Source organism: Cupressus sempervirens, chromosome 10 (genome assembly GCF_028749045.1).
Source record: "Cupressus sempervirens isolate cs-2001-9-10 chromosome 10, ASM2874904v1, whole genome shotgun sequence".
NCBI classification, from domain to species: Eukaryota; Viridiplantae; Streptophyta; class Pinopsida; order Cupressales; family Cupressaceae; genus Cupressus; species Cupressus sempervirens.
In genome coordinates, this window is record NC_143127.1 from 615,787,668 (window position 1) to 615,810,314 (window position 22,647).

The 22,647-nt window shown below is 34.3% G+C and overlaps 1 protein-coding gene across 2 annotated transcripts in view; it reads right to left on the reverse strand.

The window, feature by feature from the left end:
- The window catches only part of LOC149535348 (uncharacterized), a 195,453-nt gene that overhangs the window by 68,299 nt on the left and 104,507 nt on the right, over positions 1–22,647 (reverse strand). For both annotated transcript variants that reach the window (XM_089803948.1, XM_089803947.1), the window contains exon 4: positions 9,146–9,245. In XM_089803948.1, coding sequence (XP_089660074.1) covers positions 9,146–9,245 — 100 coding nt within the window. The remainder of the gene's footprint in view (positions 1–9,145; positions 9,246–22,647) is intronic.

Consider the following 22,647-nt stretch of genomic DNA (forward strand, 5'->3'; position numbering starts at 1 on the left):
CCTTTAACTGTAATGAAATTGCAAACCTCTGATATGAATTTCAGCCACTTTTATGAAGTGATTTTCCCTATGAAAACCCTTCAAACCTGTACCAAAAAATCTCACATGCTTGCTTACAAACTTCATGATAAAATATGTCCAAAGGTGTCCCAAACTGAAATTTATTACCTTCAACCTGCAATAAGCTCCATGTGAATTCTGGGATGAATCCACCCAATAGGCTGAGTGGGCATTCGTCTACACAACCAAGAAACTCCAAACGTTTCCATTTTCAAATTTCCTAAAAATGAAGGCCAAAACTCTCAAGCTTCTTAAAGAGAAATTAAAATTATCCAAGTATATCAAATGACTTCCTCAAACCCCCTTTTATAATCCTCTCATGAAGTATCCGAAAACCCTATTTAAAATTCTTTATAATTTAGTCTTTGACTCACATACTTATATAATTCCTTTATTAAATAAAGTCACTTTAATATCCTTCTAACTCCATAAGTTAGCACCCTGTTTGGCATAACAATTAAATACTTTACAACAATCATACATTAAATACACATTTGACCCATTATATTTCCTTTAATCATAAAGATAATTTAAGTAATTATATTAAAGTCAATGCTAGATTAGACTTACTTAAGTTAAATCACAAAACTCTATTAAATGGAAATATTAAGCCAACAAATAATCCTGCAAACTTTTTGGATATAACCATTGTACCCTCTGACCATCGAGATGACTTACAGCCAAGCTACTTACTAAAAATAATGTGTACAAGCGTATCGTAAAAGACCTCTGGAATGTTAATTATAGTGGATCTCTGCTAGATAAACAATTACAAAAGAATGCTTGCAGATAAGTTCTGATTTAAATTATGCAGAATATAAGTACTTATCTCTAATTGTGACTTGCAGCAAAATCTTTGATAGTCTTCCTCCTTCAGCAATGGTTAATGCACTGGATCACTGTATAACAAAAGAGATGAAGGTGATAACAATAATATTAAACAATACTGATGTTTCTCTGCAGGTACTCGGATGCCTTAGATTGATGCTTTTCCCTACGGCAGTGAGCAAGTATATATAGGCAGTGGAAAGACATGACTCCGACGAGTCATGTCTCTAAGTGGCCCAAGAGCCATGTAGGGACATGCCTCTTCGGAGGCATGTTAGTTAAGAATAACTACCAAAACAAATTCATAAGCCACCGCCCGATAATAAATCAAGGGCCCGATAATGATCAACACATGATAAAGGCAAAGCACGAGGGTATGAAACCCGATACAAGCAAGACATTAAAGTCGCTGATAATATGAAGCCCGACCATTATAAGTTGGTCAATAATATGCTCTCTACACTGTCAATAATTCTGATGCATGACAGAGGTGTAAGTATACGTATATGTATGCATACGTCAATATGGATATATGTACGTATGCTTATATCTCTGTGGTGCATAGCAAACAGTGGTAACATAATTCTGATGCTTATATCTCTGTGATGCATATCAGACAGTGGTAACATAAGAGATTCATGTTTTGCTTCTTCTGACGCTGAACATCAACACTACCTCTTTAGCTAGGGAGAAGTAAAACATTAATTAAATCAAAGTCATCATTTAAGCAACACAATATGAATAGTAAATGATCTCTACTTGCACTTAAGCAATGTCTAGAGATAGCATATAAAATCTCTACTTGCACTTAAGCAATGTCTAGAGATAGCACACAGTCTCTACTTGCACTTAAGCAATGTCTAGAGAAGCCCAAAAATAATCTCTACTTGCACTTAAGCAATGTCTAGAGAAGCCCAAGAATAATCTCTACTTGCACTTAAGCAATGTCTAGAGAAGCCCAAAAATAATCTCTACTTGCACTTAAGCAATGTCTAGAGAAGGTCAAAAGAAATAGATTTATTATTTACAAGATCGTCACCTTGTAAATAATTTTTCTATAAATGAATATGTCCATGAAAGATCATCACCTTTCATTACATATCGAATACTATCAAGTAACCAATGGAAACATAATCTCAAACGAAATAAACCTTTTATTTCAAAAATTTGTCATTACAATTAATCATACCAAGTTTTTCTTTGAAGTATTTCAGTTTCACTTTAGCAAGAGGTTTGGTAAGGATATCAGTCGTTTGATCATTTGTACATATATATTCCAATTGAATGACTCCTCGATTAACCATATCTCTGATGTAATGGAATTTCAATATGTTTGGAGCAATTGTGAAACACAGGATTAGAAGAAAGCTTAATACAACTTTGATTATTACAATAAATCATTGTGGGTTTCAAAGGTCTTTTGAAGAGATCTGAAAGCAACTTTCGTAGCCATACAGCTTCTCTAGCACCCAAGGAAGACGCAATGTAGTCGGCTTCGATAGAGCTTAATGCTACTGAAGTTTGTTTCCGACTAGACCAGGAAATCATACTAGATCCAAGACTGAAACAATATCCTAAAGTGCTCTTTCGCTCAATAGAACTTCCAGCCCAATCAGAATCTGAGTATCCAATTAGTTCAAGGTCGACTTTGTCATATTTGATTCTCATTCCAATAGTACCCTTCAGATACCTCAATATGTATTTAGCTGCATGCAAATGTATCTTCTTAGGAGCACACATAAACTGACTCAATGTGTGAGTTGCATAGCATATGTATGGACGAGTATTACCCAGATACATCAGGGATCCAATAATTTGTCTGTAGTAAGTAGGATCTATAGCCTTAGATTCATTCATATCATCTTTTGGTTTGCGTAGGTTTATTTCCATAGGGGTAGCAGCCAATTTACATTCCATCATTCCAAACTTGGTTAATATATCAATTGTATATTTTCCTTGATTTATTATAATACAGTTGTTCAGCTGCCAGATATCTAATCCTAAAAAGTAGTGAAGTAACCCTAGGTCCTTCATTTCAAATTCTACAGTGAGATCTTGCTTACATTTCTCTATGAGATGTTCATCACCTGTAATTAGCAAATCATCAACATAAAATACAAGGATAACCATATCATCACTTTTAGTTTTGAAGTATAGATTTGGGTCAACTTCATTTTTGGCATATCCTAATTTCAGTAGGTAATTATCTATTCTTTCATACCAAGCTCTGGGAGCCTATTTAAGACCATAAAGTGCTTTCTTTAATTTACAAACATGAGTCTTGCAGTCATAGGTATTGAACCCTTCTAGTTGTTCAATGTAAACTTCTTCAATCTTACCATTGAGAAATGTTGTTTTGACATCCATCTGATGTACTTTCCATCTTTTGGATGCTGCAATAGCTAGGATTGTTCTGATTGAAGTGTACCTGACAACAGGGGCAAAGGTTTCTTCATAATCAATACCTTCTTTTTGAAAGAAACCTTGGGCTACAAATCTCGTCTTGCATTTTTCAATACTACCATCTGCAGCATGTTTAATCTTAAACAACCATTTGGAAGAAACAACTGATTTGTTCTTAGGTCTTGGTACTATGTCCCATACATCATTTTTCAATCATAGCTTCCTTCCAAGATTGATGGGAAAGTGCTTCTTTAACATTAGTAGGTCCAAATTTTATGAGTTCAGATAGTAGTGCAACATAACAAGATTGATTTCTAGTCCTTTTGCTTTCCTGAATTACATCATTTGGTTCAACTTGATTTTCTGCTAACATTTTTCTAGCCCAAAGGGGTCTCTTCTAATTGGTATGGTTGATGTTTTCTAATTCTGTATGATTAGACATGGAAGAGATGTTAGAATTTTCCTCCCTCTCAATTTCTGTAGTTTGATCTTTTTCTGAAATGGATTCATCACTATTACTAGAAATTTTAAAGGTTCTATCTTCTTCAAATATTACATCTCTGCTAATCTCAATTGTTCTTTGCCCAGGAATGTAGATCCTGTACCCTTTTGTAGTTTCCCTATAACCAATAAATATTCCCTTTTTCCCGGAAGGCTCCAATTTGGTTCTCTTTTCTTTTGGTATGTGAATATAAACTGGACATTTGAATATTCTCAGGTGGCTTAAATCTGGTTTAACACCTATAAATACTTCTTCTGGAGTGGTGTTTTCTAATATGGAGTGAGGGCAATGATTTTGAATGTAGACAGCAATATTGGATGCTTTAGCCCAAAAAGAGTAATGAAGATTTTGATCATGTAACGTGGCTCTGGCTGATTCAACAATAGATCTATTTTTCCTTTCAGCTATTCCATTCTGTTGAGGATTATAAGGTACAGAAAACTCCCTCTTAATCCTAACAGAAATACAGAAGTTTTTAAAGATATCAGATGTGGATTCACCCCCATTGTCAGACCTTAGGGTTTTGATCTTTTGACCTGATTGATTTTCAACTAAAGCTTTAAACTCTTTAAACTTGGATAAGACCTCAGATGACTCCTTTTGTTTCAGAAAATAAATCCAAGTTCTCCTACAGTAATCATCAATGAAAATTATATAGAAAAGACATCCATTAAGGGAGGGGGCTCACATAGGACCACAAAGATCTGTATGAATCAATTCAAGAATGAATTTAGATTTATAATCACTTTTGGGAAAGGAATGTTTAGTATTTTTACCTAAAGCACACCCTTTACAAATATTTGAATGATCTGCTTTTAGATTTGGTAGGCCTTTTACAATTTTACCTATAGATGATAAAGCTCAAAAGTTAAGATGACCTAGTCTTCTATGCCAGATTTCAGTAGAATTTGACTTATCATTACTAAGGGTTAAGTTTAACTTTGGATTTTGATTATTACAAAGCTTATAAAGACTTCCATCCCTGACTCCAATGGAGATGGCTTTCTTAATAGATGAGTTAATTAGTCCAAGATAGAACTCTATCTTCATGAAATGCAATTCTGTACCCTTGATCAGCAAGTCCGGAGATGGAGACAAGATTTCTTTTAATCCCTGCCACATATAAGACATTCTTGAGTTGAAGTGTGATTCCAGAATTCAGTTGAATAGAACAAGTTCCAATTCCTTTAATAGGGTGAGAGGAATTATCTCCAATAGTTACTTCTTCTAATTCATGATTTGAGAAGGTTTCAAACTTATCCTTAAATCCGGTGATATTATGAGAAGCTCCACTATCTATGATCCAGGTGTTGTGATTAGTGTTTAATTCGCTTGAGAGAGCTACTAAAAATGCATAATTTTCTTTATCCATTTTCTCATTATTTTCTTCTTTAACTTCTGCTAAAGCTGCTTGGATTTTCTATTTTTCTGGACATACATAATAGGAGTGACCAAGTTTATCACATTTAAAGCATCTTACTTTGGACCAGTCACGTTGTGTGTGAGATTTGTGATTTTTGTTGAAATCCTTCTTGTTATTCTTGAACTTTCTTTTCTTATTTGATTTGGTATATAATGCTTGGATGTCACCTTTTTTATTTGAACTTAGACCTCTGGAAACTAGCCTAGACTCCTCTTGTGTAATGTCCCTTTTTTAGCATTCATAGCATGATGTTGTCGTTAACTTATTTCCCCACGGTCTCGTAGGCTAACCAGGACATTAAAGGGACTTAGAGGCCATTTGGCCTAGATAGTTTCAGTTGCAAGTCTTTCTGAGGGGTTTTGAGGCAACTTTGGGCATACTTACTATTCATAGTAAGTCATCTTGGAGTTGGGTGGACATCCAGTGGCAACGGTATGTCGATGGTAATTGTTTAAAATCGACAAGAAGACTTGTTTATCATTGATAAGATTTGTTATGCATTGATAAAGCTATTTTATAAAGTTAAATTTAAATATTTAACTTTATTAATGCATAGACTATAGTTTGTGGAAAATATTTAAATTAAAAGAGTCCCCTTTATTTTATAACACATTGGAGACATAAGTTACATAAAGGGAGTTATGTTTTATCCCACATTGAGAAAACGAAGGATGGAGCCCTTGTGAGAACACTATAAAATAAATGGAAGAACTTCTTTTAAGCATGCTTGGAAATATCAAGAAATTTGGTTATATTCGGGAGATTATGTCTCAATAGTTTGAAGGACGAAATCCCTTCAAGCTGAAAATCTTGAGGTCATTGAAAGATATGGTCTTGAGGTTCAAACATTGAAACAGCAAGGTCCTGTAGCAGCGAGTTACTGTAGCAGTGAGTTCCTGTAGCAACGAGTTATTGTAGCAGCGAGTTCCTCTAGCAGCGAGTTCCTATAGCAGTGGGTACTGTAGCAGCGAGTTCCTGTAGCATCGAGTCACTGTAGCGCGGCACTGTAGCAGCGAGTTTACTGTAGCAGTGGGGTACTGTAGCAACGAGTTCCTATACCAGCAAGTCACTGTAGCAGCAAGTTACTGTAGCAGTACGGATCACTGTAGCTACAAGTTACTGTAGCAACTTCAAAAACTATTAACATTGTTGTAGCCGCAATTGGTATGGGCCATTATTGAACTCTATAATTGATATAATGTGTTGAGTTTAATAGACGATATGCTTGTTATGGTAGTTGTAACTTTCGAAAAATCTGGAAAAAAGAAATAAATGAATGGCCAATGTTATTAGCTGCATTTGGTTTTATGTTGCCTCCTATTTGCATCTCATATGAAACACACATAATCTTGAGAAACCATTAATCAACATCAAGCTGAAAACTAAAAAATTAGTTGCAAGCCAATTGTTTGACAAAATTCCAGTGGAAGAAAATAGACATTAAAATAGCAGAACAAGGCAGGTTATTACATCTTGAGTGCATTCATTCTTTAGTTGATCAAATTTTGGAAGTTCAGGGCGTGAACTTAAACCTTGTACGAAGGTTTCCAATGACAGAGGAAGACCTCTAAGAGCAATCATGCTTAGTTCCTTATCATCCAATTGACTTTGCATAGTAGCAAGTTGATCTTTTAATTCAGTGATTCTTAGGAAGTAAGAGGTTATGGATTCTCCATTTTTCATCTTTATGTGAAGTAGATCTTGTTTTAGAGTTGATAATCTACTTGTATTGTTAATTTCAAATGTATTTTGAATGGTGGAGAACATTTCAAATGCAGTTTTAAGATTAGCTATAGATGGAAGTATATGATCCTTCACTGAATCTATGATGATTTTCATTACTTTATTTTTATGCCTTTTCCATGTTACTTTCTCGGATTCATTTTCAGGCATAGGTAAATTTGTTTCAATGTAATTTTCTAATTTCATCTCTCTTAGAGCTATTAATAGTCTCTGGTTTTCCAATATGAGAAGTTTGATGCTCCATCTAGCCTATCTTCTATTCTTATGCGATTCACCATTTTAATGCTTTGTTTAAAAAACTTTTCCTTCCCTTAACTTTTGAATCAGTTTAGAATGAGTATTTTGTAAGAGTTTTCTTATCAGAACAGCTCTGATACCATGTTAATTATAGTGGATCTCTGCTAGATAAACAATTACAAAAGAATGCTTGCAGATAAGTTCTGATTTAAATTATGCAGAATATAAGTACTTATCTCTAACTGTGACTTGCAGCAAAATCTTTGATAGTCTTCCTCCTTCAGCAATGGTTAATGTGCTGGATCGCTGTATAACAAAAGAGATGAAGGTGATAACAATAATATTAAACAATACTGATGTTTCTCTGCAGGTACTTGGATGCCTTAGATTGATGCTTTTCCCTGCGGCAGTGAGCAAGTATATATAGGCAGTGGAAAGACATGACTCCGAAGAGGCATGTCCCTACGTGGCTCTTGAGCCACGTAGAGACATGCCTCTTCAGAGGCATGTTAGTTAAGAATAACTACCAAAATAAATTCATAAGCCACCGCCCGATAATAAATCAACGGTTCGATAATGATCAACACATGATAAAGGCAAAGCACAAGGGTATGAAACCCGATACAAGCAAGACATTAAAGTTGCTGATAATATGAAGCCCGACCATTACAAGTTGGTCAATAATATGCTCTCTACACTATCAATAATTCTGATGCATGACAGAGGTGTAAGTATACGTATATGTATGCATACATCAATATGGATATATGTACGTATGTTTATATCTCTGTGGTGCATAGCAGACAGTGGTAACATAATTCTGATGCTTATATCTCTGTGATTCTGATGCTTATATCTCTGTGATTCTGATGCTTATATCTCTGTGATGCATAGCAGATAGTGGTAACATAAGAGATTCATGTTTTGCTTCTTCTGACGCTAAACATCAACATAGAAGGCAAACCACAATAAACCAATGCATTGAGATGAGGAGTTACTGAAATTGATGCCCAAATGGTTAGCTGAATAACCCTGACTCACCCTCAAAGGCCCCCCAAATCACCACACTAGCCTATGGGGACCACTAATAATAGGCTGACCTCTGAACATAATTGATGCTTAGAAGGTACAAAGTTGGGGACATTACAGTTTCACATAGTCAAAAATCTATAAGGCATAAGCCAATTCTAGCAAAGTTTATTGTAATTTGGTAATTTCTTATAATTATGAGGCCCCTCCCCTATAGGAAGCATGCCTGTGCAAAGCATTTTGATAATCCTCACTTCACTCTCAAACATATCGACATACAAATATCTGTTATTCCATTACATCATGAGGACTATCATGACTCTGTTTACAAGGCCACCATATGCAATAAATAAACAATGTATTTTCGTGGTGAACAACATGAAAGAGGGAGCAACACACGATGCACTCAAATTGCACTGGACATGAATAGGCCCATAATGACAAAAAAAAATCCTGTTTGTGTCTTCTATTTCCAACTCAGCCATTCAAATGACAACATTAGAGCCAAATGAATAAATATTTTTGAAATATATAAGACATCAAAGAGAATGTAATTTATATCAAATAGAATGTAAATAGTTATAGTTGACTATTTCAAAATCGAGGCAAAAATAATGGAAGGGCAGTAACTTGAGTTATTTTGCATGTATTTTATAAACATTCAAACCAACACCTGCACTTGACAAAACTAACAATTTACTCAACGCAGTTAAGAAAACTTATCTTTTGATAATTGTGACTTGTCTCATAATGGATATAAAACCCACTGTGGGTGGTTACTTGTCAAGCTATATTATATACAAGAAAAATAGATAGCTGTCATGAGAAAAAATCAAATAGCTCATTAATAGTAGACCACTGCAAACACAGACAATAAAAGCTTTTGAACCTGAGTTACTTGGTTCAAAGATAATTCTTACCAACAGCTTCAACCAGGCACAAAACCATTTGTCCTGTATGAACTCCTTTGACACAGTTTGCCCAATAAACCTTGAATGAATCAACAATGTACACACAACCCTGTTCCATCACACAATAACTAATTATCCTAATCTTGTTATCCTTAATCATATCAGTTATCAATACACGAACAATCACCAGACATAATAAGTGTAATCAAATATTAATAAGTCTCATAGGTAAGAATGCAAACTATTTTTATTTTTTTTTAGTTTTTTTTTTGAGAAATAGAAGTTACATTTTGAGAAATACAAGTTACATTATTTTAGGAAACAAATGTTGAGATCAGTCCACAAGTCACAAGGAATGTCTTCCCTAAAAACATAGAATATCTTTAAAAAAAATGACAGTCTTTTCTAGGAGATTTCTTTTTTGGGAAAATGTTGAGCCTCAAATGCAAAGCATACATGCCATTTATCAGTAATAAAATATAAAAACAGGCAAATTAACAAAAAAGACCTTAAGCTTTCAGATATTTTATTAGGTATTTGTTCTTCTTCCTAGATTTTTTTAACCTACAAATTAAAGTTTTCTTTAACTTCCAAGTAGTAAACTTAAAGAGCCACTTGACAGAGACCATAGTGAAAACACACATTGAGAGTGTCACAAAGTTTTCATTCATTAGGAAGAATTAAATGTCCAAGTTTAAGAATGCTGCTCAAGTCCATACCAAGAAACTAGTCCAGGGCAACAACAAGAAACTAACATTAACTATGATTGAGGATCCATGGACCCCTAGAAAATAGATATGCAATAAGATGTTTTTAAAGACATTAAGATATCAGCCTTTGTAGAAGAGTTTATGCTTACCTCCTTTTGATCTCATGATTTGCCCATCCCAACTTCTTGTTGATGAGACTTTAAAGTTTAATCAATATTTAGCTTGACCTAGCTAGCCACTAGGGGTACCCATCTTTGCTTGGTTTTAATCTTCAATTAGCGCTATGTCTACATGCACCACTACCTAACCATCTTGACATGGGTTGATTCTTCAATTAGTGTTATCTCTACATCTACCACTAATTAAATCCTTTGTTATAGATACCATTCCTTCAATATTCAATCCTCTAAATATAGATACCACTACTTCAAGACTCAACCCTCAGCTAAAGATACCACTAATTAAAATTCAACCCTTAACTATAGATAACATTGATCCAATATACAACCCAAACCAAAATTCATTGTGAAGTTTTAAACCAACATAGGAAACCGATGACAACTAAGAAAACCATAGGACAACTGAAAGGATAAATAATATTCCTTAAATCTATCCTAACCAAAAACAACTTAATTGACCATTATAACTAAATATAACAGTATTATTCAATATTAGCTTAATCCCATTTGAAGTTGAACTTATTTTTCTTACAACTACTTGAAAGCTCTCAAGTAAAATGTAATACCCTAATCCAGGATAGAAGCAATTGACATAATTGAACATTCCAAAGAAGTCCTGAAGTTTCTTCAAATCTGAAAGACATTAAAATCCTCACACTTTATCCTTTATACGAGGCTGACCTCAAGGATATGAGTGTTCACTGTCATGCCAGAAATTATAGCTTCTACTACACCATTTATTTGATTTATATTAAAAAAGAAATAAGAACCATTCCAGCCAAATAATAAAATGTTTTAAGATGACTATAATGGTCATCCACAATCTAACTAAAAATAAGAATTTCATCAATATAAATAGATGAGAGGGGGGACGTCTTTAAAGCCAGGGCAATTGTTTTGTTGGGAGAATGTATAAACTCGGTTAAGTTATAAATTATTGAGATTTGAAAATGGTGAAAACATAAAATCTAAATTAGTAATATCAAGAAACCATATTAAACTAAGTGAAAATGCATATAAAAAATAAGAATAATGAATGAAGGGAGAACAACTAGAAAATTAGAAAGGAAAAAAAGGAATAATAGAAGGGTTTATATATTATAGCATGAAAATTCCTTTACTACATTATCATCCCTTATATTCCCCAATTTTTGTTCTTCATTAGTTATTCTTCTTTATCTATTTGCTTGCTTTTATTATATTGCTACTTAATATTTATTAATTTAAGTTTTTAACATTTCAACATTCCAATATCTCACTAATTAATAATTGAACCTAATTTTATATTGTCTTCCAACAAATTAATTGTTTTGGTTCTAGAGCCACCCATCCCTCACATATTTAGCCATCTAGTCTACTACTAAATAACTATCAATTCTCTTCTCTTTCTTATCATTCTAATGATATATCATGTAGTGTGATACAAAACATTAATGAAAAAAAATTGTTCACTTAATCCAAAAATTGAAAACTCTTAACTTTTGAATTCTAATTAGCATTGCAGGACAAAAACCATCTTGTCCACTGAAGGATCACATTGGTGCTAAAAGAATGAAGGTTATTCTAGTCTCAATTTGGTTTTTTAAAAGTTCCAATTGTGTCAAAGATTGCAAAACAATTTCCGAATTTTGTGTGGATTTCAATCTTACTATCTTGATATCTCAAGGAATTTATTGCTATGCATCGATTGTAACCTTTCTGACTATACCCAGTTGTACCTTTTGTGAGTGGTGTACCAACTCTAGTAGCTTCCATATTAATCTACATCCAAATTACAGCAATTACAAATTGCTAAGTCTGCAACTTCTGTCTTTGACCAGGCCATACAAGTTAGGGTTAAATTTTCTTTCCACGCCATCATTTGGTCAATGGTTTTAACTTTTACAACATGCTTTCAGCCACACCATGTCACTATCTACCAATTGCAGCCTTGTAAGTTGATTGCTGTAATTGGATATGATTTTCCTGGGATATCAGTGCTCATATGAATTGAATGTTACTGTTCATTTCAATATTTTATAAGCATCATGGTCTTAATTGGAAACTAGCTGTAGCATTACTTTTCGCATCAGTATTTTATAAATATTCATATTACAGCCATTACAATAGTATGATTGAAGTGCAAAGGGTTTGAGTTATTAGTTTTTGGTTTTTACATGCATGTTATAGTCTATCCCTTAATATTCAAGCATTGCATGAGTCAAGAAACGCAACAAAAATGTAGATTTTAGGAATAATGTAAAATGAGACATTAGAGTGGCGTCAGAGCATTTGATCTTGACAGCCTATGAGTTAAAGGTAACATATTCAATAGAAACCCGTGAAATAGAAATTTAATTTAATTAGAGAAAATGAAGTAAGTTATTAAATCAAAGAAGACAATAGAGATGGAGATGAGGGGAAATAGTAAGAAGGTTTTGATTGATGAAGGGAAGAAGGAAATCCAATATAATCCCATTATTAGTAAAAGTTAATGCCAACAACAAATGACAAATTCCATGGGAAAATTATTACACACAATGTAGAATATAACTATTCCAATGCCAATTAAAACCCCTACAAGTTAAGGGAGCACCATATAGGCCTTGCAAATCCAAATTTTTACAAAGAGAAGAAAAACAAGTAGAAAACTGAGAAAAAAATTAAAATGGATATAACTTTGCAACTTATTTTCAATGATATAGAATTCTTGGACTTGAATTTTATGCAAAAATGTGTCATGAGCCCAATATAATAGATAAACAAATAATAGACAAACATATTTCTCCACTTCTCTAATGAGGAAATTGACCATTAAATTATAATCAACAACTCTACTTATGATAAGCATTTGATAAAGTAAATTGGAATGACTAATTACTTATTAAATACACATTAACTAATAAATAAAATAACCATATGGTGAGAGATGACCATGTATATATTCAATATAACTACATAAATGTAGATATATAAATACCTACACAAATATATATATATATATATATAGTTGTTCAAATGTCTAGAAGAATATGTAATATCATAATTAATATATATATTTAATCAATGCTATAATTGTTATAACTTATGAGAGATAACAACATCTAAAGATAACCGATAAATGAATTAACTATTAATACTAAATATCATTTACTAAATCCCTAAATTAAGTGAAATACTAATAGACGCCCCCCCTCAAGTGTCACGATTGCTGCAAGAATGGGTGTGGTCTTCTATATCCATGTTACCCTATTTATAGGCAATGTGAATATCATGTCAGTGATTTAGGAGGAAAAAACACCAATTAGGATCAATCAATGTAAAGGGTCAAAAATGAGTGACTATGCATTGACTACCAATCATCATTAGAAAAGGGTCCTGGAATACGAGACAATTAATAAATGAAGGAAAGTTCAAACTTCAATCTGAGCAAAAATCAAAGGTCGATTTGATTGGTTGGTCTGTGACAAGGGAAATGTACCTACACGAGAGGTATTTCTGCATCACTTTGACCGGGCCATCCACATAGGTAAATACAAATGCGGTGGGAGCCAAGGGAGTGATACCCACCAATTGAGCATAAACTAAAAAGGTATGAAGACTATTTGACCCTCAATTACATATTGTGAAGGGTAACACCACTCGCAGAAGTTATAAGGCATGAGAAAGTGTATTTAAATTCTATATGTTGTTATTTCATTTCATAATTAGGTTATTCATTTTATAAAGAGATGAAGGATTAGATTATTATTGAGAAGGGCCATATTATAATCAACTAATCCTTAATATTATAATAATTTATAACATTGTTATGAAATATCATTATAACAATCAAAATGAGTCTAAGTACATATTGATAAAATGATTATTCTTTAATGTGACTATAAATTGTTCTTTTGCAAGGAGTCTAGTATAATGACAAATGATGGATAAGTCTGTAAGAACCATTATATCAGTTATGTAATGGATAGGGAGTATGCATAGGGGGAGGAGTAAATTGATCACGTTGGGACAAGAGAAGCCTATGTAGATCGTATCTGAACTTGAGCAGTTGTAAATCTACCATCCATTACATGATCTAATACATGTGGAATATGAACGTGATCCAGAATTACTAATAGAGTTTAATGATAATACTTACAAGTTGATTTAAATATGATTAATTATATCACGATTTGACTTCTAGAGAATCTCATATTCTTTTTGGGATCATTTTAAGCCAACCTAGTAGAAGGGGTCATCACAAAATGTCTCACACCATTTATTGCAATCTACAGATAAAGAGAGGGCAAAAGAATTAAAGAAGATAAAATGCAAATCAACGTCACAAAGATCTAAGTGCAAATTGAGTAAGCTAAGGATTCTTTTCTTTTAATGGTTCAAATAAATGTCGAACACATGCTTAGGTTCAAAATTTACCTACACAATTTTCACTAAAGCCTATGTATGAAGAAGAAACTATAAAATTCACTCTGTTGCTTCTTGCAGGTGTAGCTCATCACTACTGATACCATGGAGAAATTCTCCAAGAGTACAATCTCATTAACACAAAATAATTTTGACCAAAGTTAATTTTGACCAAAGTTGATGTGTTTGACTTAAGATTCATTTCAAGGAGTTGGCTTGGTTAAGGCAATATAACACCATGGAAAGTTATGTGGTTATCTCATCAGAGAGATGCCACAAAGATCAAGTAAAAAATAAGAAACCAAAAATAAGCTCAAAAGGAAGAGACTGTGCTTCCCACAATAAGCCATGAGAACCTATGCACTAATATCTTTGTCAAAGTCGAAATTAAAGTGATATCAAATAAGGAATAAAATATAAACGAACATGAACTAGAGATTACAGAAAAAGAATGTAACCTAAAACAAAGCAAGAAGAAACTTTGAGGCTTGCCACACTTTCTAGTGCTCCCAAGTATCAACCTTTCAAAATTCATGGAGTTCTACATGGCAAAGGATTGTAGTGTTGATTGATAGCAGGGAAACATACAAATTTGTGTATGAGGAATCGGAAGCCAAAAGAGAAATAGGAATGAATGACTTTGAAGCATTCCATGTCATTGTAGTCAACGGCTTCATTATTGCTTGCAACAAGAGGATATAAAAGCTTGGCATTGAACTAGGTAGTCATCAGGTGCATATTGACTTCTATGCGGTGGGTCAAGCAGACACAAAAAATGATCTTAGTGTGCACTAATTACATTACTTTGTGCAAAATTTACTCGAAAACACAAAACTATGAAGTTGAAGTTCAAATCTCAAAGAATGGAAGTAGTGCTATGAAGCATTGCAAATGGAGCCACAAGAGTTGTCTCAAGAAAGAAGCAATGTTAGAAATAGATATTAATTTTGATAAGTATGTTAGAGAAACTTTTAGTTCCCTAGTTTTAAGCTTCAATTTGTTGTCAAGTCAAGTCCAATCAAGTCAATATTCATGTCTAGGTGATGGCTAGGAAGGCTTTTTTATCTCATCTCCCCCCGTTCAGAGCTTAACCAAGCAGGAAGTCAATGCTTATTTGTCTTCTAGGTGTGTCTAGATGGGTGGGTAAGTGTTAAGCATACCCCACACATGAGATGAAAACCATCTATTTGATAAAGCTCCAATGTATGTTCAAAGACTCTTATCCTAACATGTTTAGTTGGAGGAAAGATCACATTAACGCAAAAGCATATGGCACAAGAATGGCACGATCTAAGCAAACAAGTTCATCTCTAAGACTAAAGGAAACAAAACCAAGCTCACTGGAATCACACACAAGGCCATGGAAGCAAGTTGAAGTGAAAGAAATTCGATCAATGCAGAGTAAGCAGTGTAAACCTTTAGAAATGCTCAATTTGTTTAACAATGGTGAATATCCTAGTCAAAGGTGGCAAGAACGAAGGTTGAAATCGAATCAACGGCGCAGAATACCTCTGGAGGTCCACGTCATAGGTTGAAAAGTCAATTGCCCTTGGAGATTAAGTCTGGACCGTCAGATGGGATGCAGATCGATGGATATGATTTAAAGATCTAACTTAAAGTGCCCTAAGTGTGAAGCTAAAGATCCTGCAGATCTGACGGTGCCCGTATCCCCCCGAAGGAAGATGCTCATTAGATAATGTTCACTGCGTGATGGGAGCCATACATTTCCCCAGGCTTACAGAGGAGGGGCTTAGTCTGACAATCCATCTCGAGCATCCACTTAAGCTCCAATCGACGGATGATGCTCTACATGAAGATGTAAACCGTGGAGTAGTTGAAAGGTCAACAGCGAAGCCACGTACACAAGTTGTTGTCATATTATAGTTTCTTGCATCAAGCAATGTCCACTAAGCTGGAAATATACCTGGCAACTCATAGAAATTGGTCAATCACGCATGACTTTAAGTTTTTCTTCTTACCGCTATAGCTACCACAATGAAGGTTGTTGCTTCGATGTGTCATATGGTGACGGCAAGGAGGCTATTTACAATGCAAAGGAAATATCGCCATAAGTGTTAGCGATCAAGCTTATCGCTAAGCGCAGGAGACAAAACTCAGTTGCACCGATGAGCGATGAGAAATGTCCATTGCCACAACCTTCAGCGATCATCAACAAGTCAAATGAGTAAAACTTAATTATATCGATGGACGATGAAGTTTTCGACATAGGTCATAGCGATGTGGAGATCGAGCTCGCAGTACACAAAAGCGAGGGTATCGCTATGTCCTATAGTGATGATCCTATCGAAGGCCAGATTGAGTAGTAAGAGGTTGTGGCGATGAGGGATGAAAATGAGACATCGCTATGTGTTATAGCAATAAACCAGCAAAACACTATTTTCATTTCAAGAGATTTCAAGCAAGAACATGAAGACCCTCAACAATCACCCGAGATTTGTTGCCACATTGTACAAGATCGGTGTTCAACATTTAAGCTCAGAGATGAATTGATATAAATCATAAAAGGATGGCAGAGCTCAACAAACAACATTCCGAGGTGTCGAAGAACTGTAGCAACGGATAGATATAGCCAAGAACGTTGCCAAAGTCTTCCTCAATGGCTCATGAGATACACAAAGGTCCATATTAACAAACACAGAGTTCAGCCCAACAGTTGTTGCTGTGTTTTGTAACCGATAAATGGCTTCTTGTTGTGGGTCATTCTAGTAAAGAAGATGAATCAATTCGGTTTTTTTTTGTAACGCTCCATCTCTAGTTTCTATATGTATTCTTTGGAAAATCAATAGAAGGGATCGACACATACTACTATTCTTCCCCCATAGCAGAGACTATTGAGTGTGACTCAAAGGGTTATAGGGAGGGATTTGATGATGTCTGGTGACTGTTTTTCCTATCATTGTCTCTTGTTTGTCGAGCTAACATGCATGTAGGTTAGTCTTTCTAGAATTGTAGGACAAGTGCTTGTGAAGCTACTAGTATTTGGGCTAATTAGAGTGTCAGTGCAGTGTTAGTAGTATGGATAGTCAGAGTGCTATCTTTCATAGGTATTTCTGCTCTTTTCCAGAGGTGCATAACATTTTGCATCTGTAATGTTAAGTTAGGATTAAAGTGTGCTAGGAGTTTGCCACTGGGAAACCTTGACTGGTTAGAGAGCCACTTAGGGCCATGGATGTTCTTCTTCCATTGCATCCCCTTGCATCCCATAGTCTTAGATGCATTTAAGAGTAGGAGTAGAGTTAGTGTTAGACCTAAAACCTCACCTAGGTTGCTTATGTCTATGAGCATCCTGGTTAGCCTATTATGCTCTCAGGTTAAGAGCATACCCCTAGTTACCATTTTAATCACATAATTCCAAGTATATCTTACACATAGGGGAATTGTACCCTTCAATTCAGGGATTAGTGACACAGGAGTGCACTAATCCAATCTGTTAGAGATAGCTTGTTTCTCATCACTTTGGGCATAAGGAGTCAGTGTAAAACAAAATCAAGGTGAGGGACAAACTGTTTACCAACAAAGTATTAGAGGTAAGGTCAGTTGTACTAATAACTAACATATTCATTAGGTGTGTTGATAGATTTGTTAAGGTTTGTTAAATATCGTGTCTAGGTAGAATATTCTTCTGTGTGTTCAAAAGGATTTGAGTTGCTAAAATGACTTCTATATAAAAGAGTTACTATAGGATCTTTGTCCTGATATATGCCAAAACTATTAATATGTAATATGTATTGAATGAAACTAAAATGAAATATAATATTATTGATGTGTAATATTTGCTGCTATAAGATAGCATTTTGAAATTTAATATGGTATCAGAACTAGACAAAGTACAATTCCCTCACTGGAATACCCAGGAAGATAAAAGTATGTGAGATATAGTGTACTCTCTAAGATGTTAGTAGGTGAAGCTTTTAGGAGAGTGATTTTCTGCTGTCAATCATTTTCTATTGAAACATTGTGGCTTTGCATTTTTGGGTTTATGTTGCTGATAATCATGCCCAGATTCCTCAAAAAAATGAAGGTGTTATTGAAACAAAGAAAGCAACAGATGTGCTTCTTGGTAGGTTGTTTGTGAAAAAGTAACTGCCGGCTAGAAAAATTGGCAGCAGAACCTACCAAATCAAAATCTGCCGACAAGGAATCTGTAAGACCTACCATTTATTTTGGGAGATCACTATATTGAAACTCCAACCTGCATGATACCAATGAAAAACAGTCTTCTTTTGTTTGCAGTTTTCGTTTGAAAAGACCACTAGAGAAAGGCTTTATTGAATAGCCATTCTAAGCAAAACAGGAGTTTGAAGCATTTGAAATTAATTTGCCAACCCCATTAAAAAGGATTGTAGATTATTTGAAGGTCCCTGAATTTTTGAACCACCACTTACATGCGTTTCAAAAGGAAAACATAGTCTTTCAATGGGAATGTTGCAGAGCAATAGGCATGCAATAGAAAAGATAGAAGTTGCTAGAAAATTACAGAGTACGTTTGTGATAGAGCCCATATTTGTATCTTCAACTTTTAATCTTTTCAAAAGTTGCTTACATGTCCCAAATTCAGTATTGATAGGTTGGTATTATTTATGTTTAGTTATTGTTGTGTCATCAAAAAGTATGCCTATTAAAATTTTAAAAATGTCTAAAACAAAACATTGCTTCAACTGTAAATTGATGTTACAATTGAGGCACTGTGGCTTACTTGTGATGTCCATCTTATGAGGGGCATCTTAAAATAAATCTTTAAAGCTAGATTTTCTAGGTAGCCAACATTTTGGAAGAAAGAAGCAATGGAGTAAGGACACTCAGCATCGTCCTATCAGCCATGTGTCAGCTACCAATGATGTGGTCACCTATCAACTTTGATGGCATTTTGTTTTCTATTCTGGTGTGTGCTACAATTTTTCTAATAGTAGAATTCCACAACATGGGAGGAATATAACACCAATATTCCATCTCCAATGGCAATGAATATATCCTATGTCATTGGAGATCAAGTGGCACAATAAACAAGAGTTGCTATTAATATTTATGTATGCCTTGTTCCTTATGTAAAATCTTATTGTAAAATATTGTAATGAACAAAAGAACTAATGTAATGTAGTTCATGGATCTTGAAAAGGTTAGTGGTAATCCAGAAAACCACATGAGGTGAACGAATGAGTGTGTTCCTGTTCATATCCAGATTTGTGGTAAAGTTATGTGAAAACCACGAAAGATTAGTGAGAGGTTCTTTTCATTGAAAGACTATGAGCCACAAGAGTTTGGCTTACTGCAATTAAAAGTGTTAAATTTGAAAGAAGAAGAATATAGACATCATCAATATTGTAAACAATTGTTTCGAAGACTGGCTGGCTATAGAGATCCTCTGATTGTCAAACTTCTTAGAAGTGGGGTCGGTCAGTGATAAGTCCACTCCAGTGAAAGTGTGATAACTTCTCATATGGAAATGATAATATGCAACAGGATCCATATAGCAGTATGCAGACATAAAATTATGTGATTATAGTTTCAGTTTGTGTTGTGCACTAGAGGTGAGGTGAGTTGTTGTGATAACTGACGTATTTGTTAGGTTTGTTAACACTATATGTTAATAAAATATTCTTGTATGAGTGTGCAAAGTATACAGTTAATATCATATTATCATGTTGAAATATAGTCTATTATGGATCAGCAAAGTATGGTGATTAGTAACATACCTCAATGATAGCTCCGTGATAGATACTTCAGCACATAGTGGAGCTTGAGATAGGTTCGTATCATTACTACTCTTTATCATCGTCACAAAAGGCACAAGAAAGAAGAGAAATTACTCAAAGCTCTTGAATATGGGACAAGTCAAACTGACCTCTAGTTTCTTTGCTTCTTTGATGATCCTAGGTAAGGAAAAGGATGCCACAATGAGGACATACATTGATTACAAGGCCCTCAACAAGAAGGAAATCAAAAAATGGTGCCTCCTCTCTATGATTGATGAATTGATAAATGACCTTCATGGGGAAGAATACTTCTCCAAAATTGATCTCAAATCAGGGTACCATCAAATAAGAGTAAGAGAAGAGGATGTGCCCAAGATAGTAATGAAATGTCATTAGTGGCACTATTAGTTTTATTTTGGGTCATGCCCTTTAGCTTGACAAATGCACTTGTCACTTTCTGATATTGCAAAATATTCATCAAACAATTGACAAAACTTGCCCTAGTTAAAACTTCATAATATCACATAAGAAAACTGCATAAAGTACAAGGCATTCTTGAACAACACCTGTTCTTCGCAAAGGTATCCAAGCGAGTTTTGTATGACAGATTTTGCACTTGGGGACTATCATCAATGCCCAAGGTGTCTAAATGGACCAACAAAAATCACAAGTGATCTTAGATTAGCCTCCTCCAAAGACTTTGACAAGATTGGGAGATTTATTTTTCCTTTGCAATTACTATAGGAATTTTGTGAATTTTTTTTCACAGTTCGTAGTACTATTAACAAAATTAACAAACGGAGCTTTATCATGGTTAAATTTAGCAGCCTAATTGCAATCCTAGTCTAGACATGTCGTGAACTCAAAGGCAGTAACCTAATGTGGAATCATGAGGTACACATGGATATTGACCTGAAGAAACATCTCTTGTCTGAAACAAATCAAAGTCCTTGGCCCTTATTTAGGAGCAATGAGAAAGAGAACATGCTACCTCATTGCAAATTTTACTCTGTATATAGACATCTGGAAAAAGCTTGCCTAAACTCCTCAAATGATTGAAGATGAAGGCTGTAATGAAGCTAGAAAATATGGAAGTAATATAGAAAAGAAATCTGACAAACAGTCTAGTGAATATGTGGAGAAAAACAGTATAAAACAAAGAAGCAAGGATAACAGAGTTGAGAACTATGGTATAAAATATATTAGAATATTATTATTTTATTAATTTAATGGTCATCATATGTATATGAAGTAATTTAGATAGATAAGATCAATTCTACAATCTTCTTCAGTTTCTTATTAGAAACTTTCTATTTTGCACATTTGTAGAATTCTTTATAATGATATTCAATCATTTGTTAATAAATCAAATATTTTACCAATTACTTAGTGTAATATGGTATGAAAGCGTGAGGATTAAGAAATTTATTATTTTCTAAAAACTTTGATATTTTAAATTTTTTAAGATTTGGAAAAAAAAAATCTGTTAGGTTGTTTTTGCAGGATCATGGCTAGGAATTTCCTATTGCTTTTTCTAGGAAATAATCCTGCTTGCGGCTTTCTTTCTGGGCTTTCAAGCTCCGACGACTAATCCTCAAGCAATAATTTGCTTAAGTTTGCAACTCTCACAAACTAAACAGCACAATTGCGTGACTTTTAACAGAATTATGGGGGTTTTTCCACATTTTGTGATCATTTATCCAGTAAATTGCATCATTTATTGGCCCCTTTTTTGCAAACGATGGCCCTTCTACAATTTTTTTGGCTCATTTTTTCTCCAAATCGGCGGCCTCCTCTGCAAATCTGACAGTCATCAATTCTTTTATGCCATCTTCAACTCATTTTTTACTAGTTTTTTCCTATATAAAGCTTCCTTGGTCATTCATGGCTACCTAGGGCTCTGCAAATTCAACTAGGGTTTTTACCCTTTATTTCAAATCGTAGAAGTATTTTGATTGTAGATTGCTTGTGGGTTTTCTGAGATCTCATCTAGGTCATCATTAGCTTTTTTGTGTGCTTCATTTTCCATGTCTTGAACCATTGAGTTATAAGAATTTTAGTTTGATTTCAGATCCTTCCTGGGTTTTTTGAGATCTCATCTGGGTCTGTCATAATTTTTTGGGTCAACTGGAATTTCTTCTTGAAATTTGAAGTTTGTACATGTATTTGTCTTTAATTTTTCCATTACGATTCGTGATTCAAGATCTGTGCTATTGCCTTTTCTTTATTTTTTCATTTTCTATGCATTGGGAAACGTACAAGACGGCGTCATTGATCAACTTCATGTTGGAGGGCAATCAAATATTCCAAAACAAACATTATAACACCTGAAAGTAGTGCATGCTGACAATCTTTGAATATCGCCACCTTAATATAATTTTTTTGGGTAGAGACTGGTCCTACCACAATCCAAGCGAACCAGGACAAGTTTGATGACTGAAATCAAGAAGCTGTCATGCTTCTCAAGCAATCTAACAAATGATTAGTTGCCTCAAATTTCTTCTGTCAAGTCTACAACACTT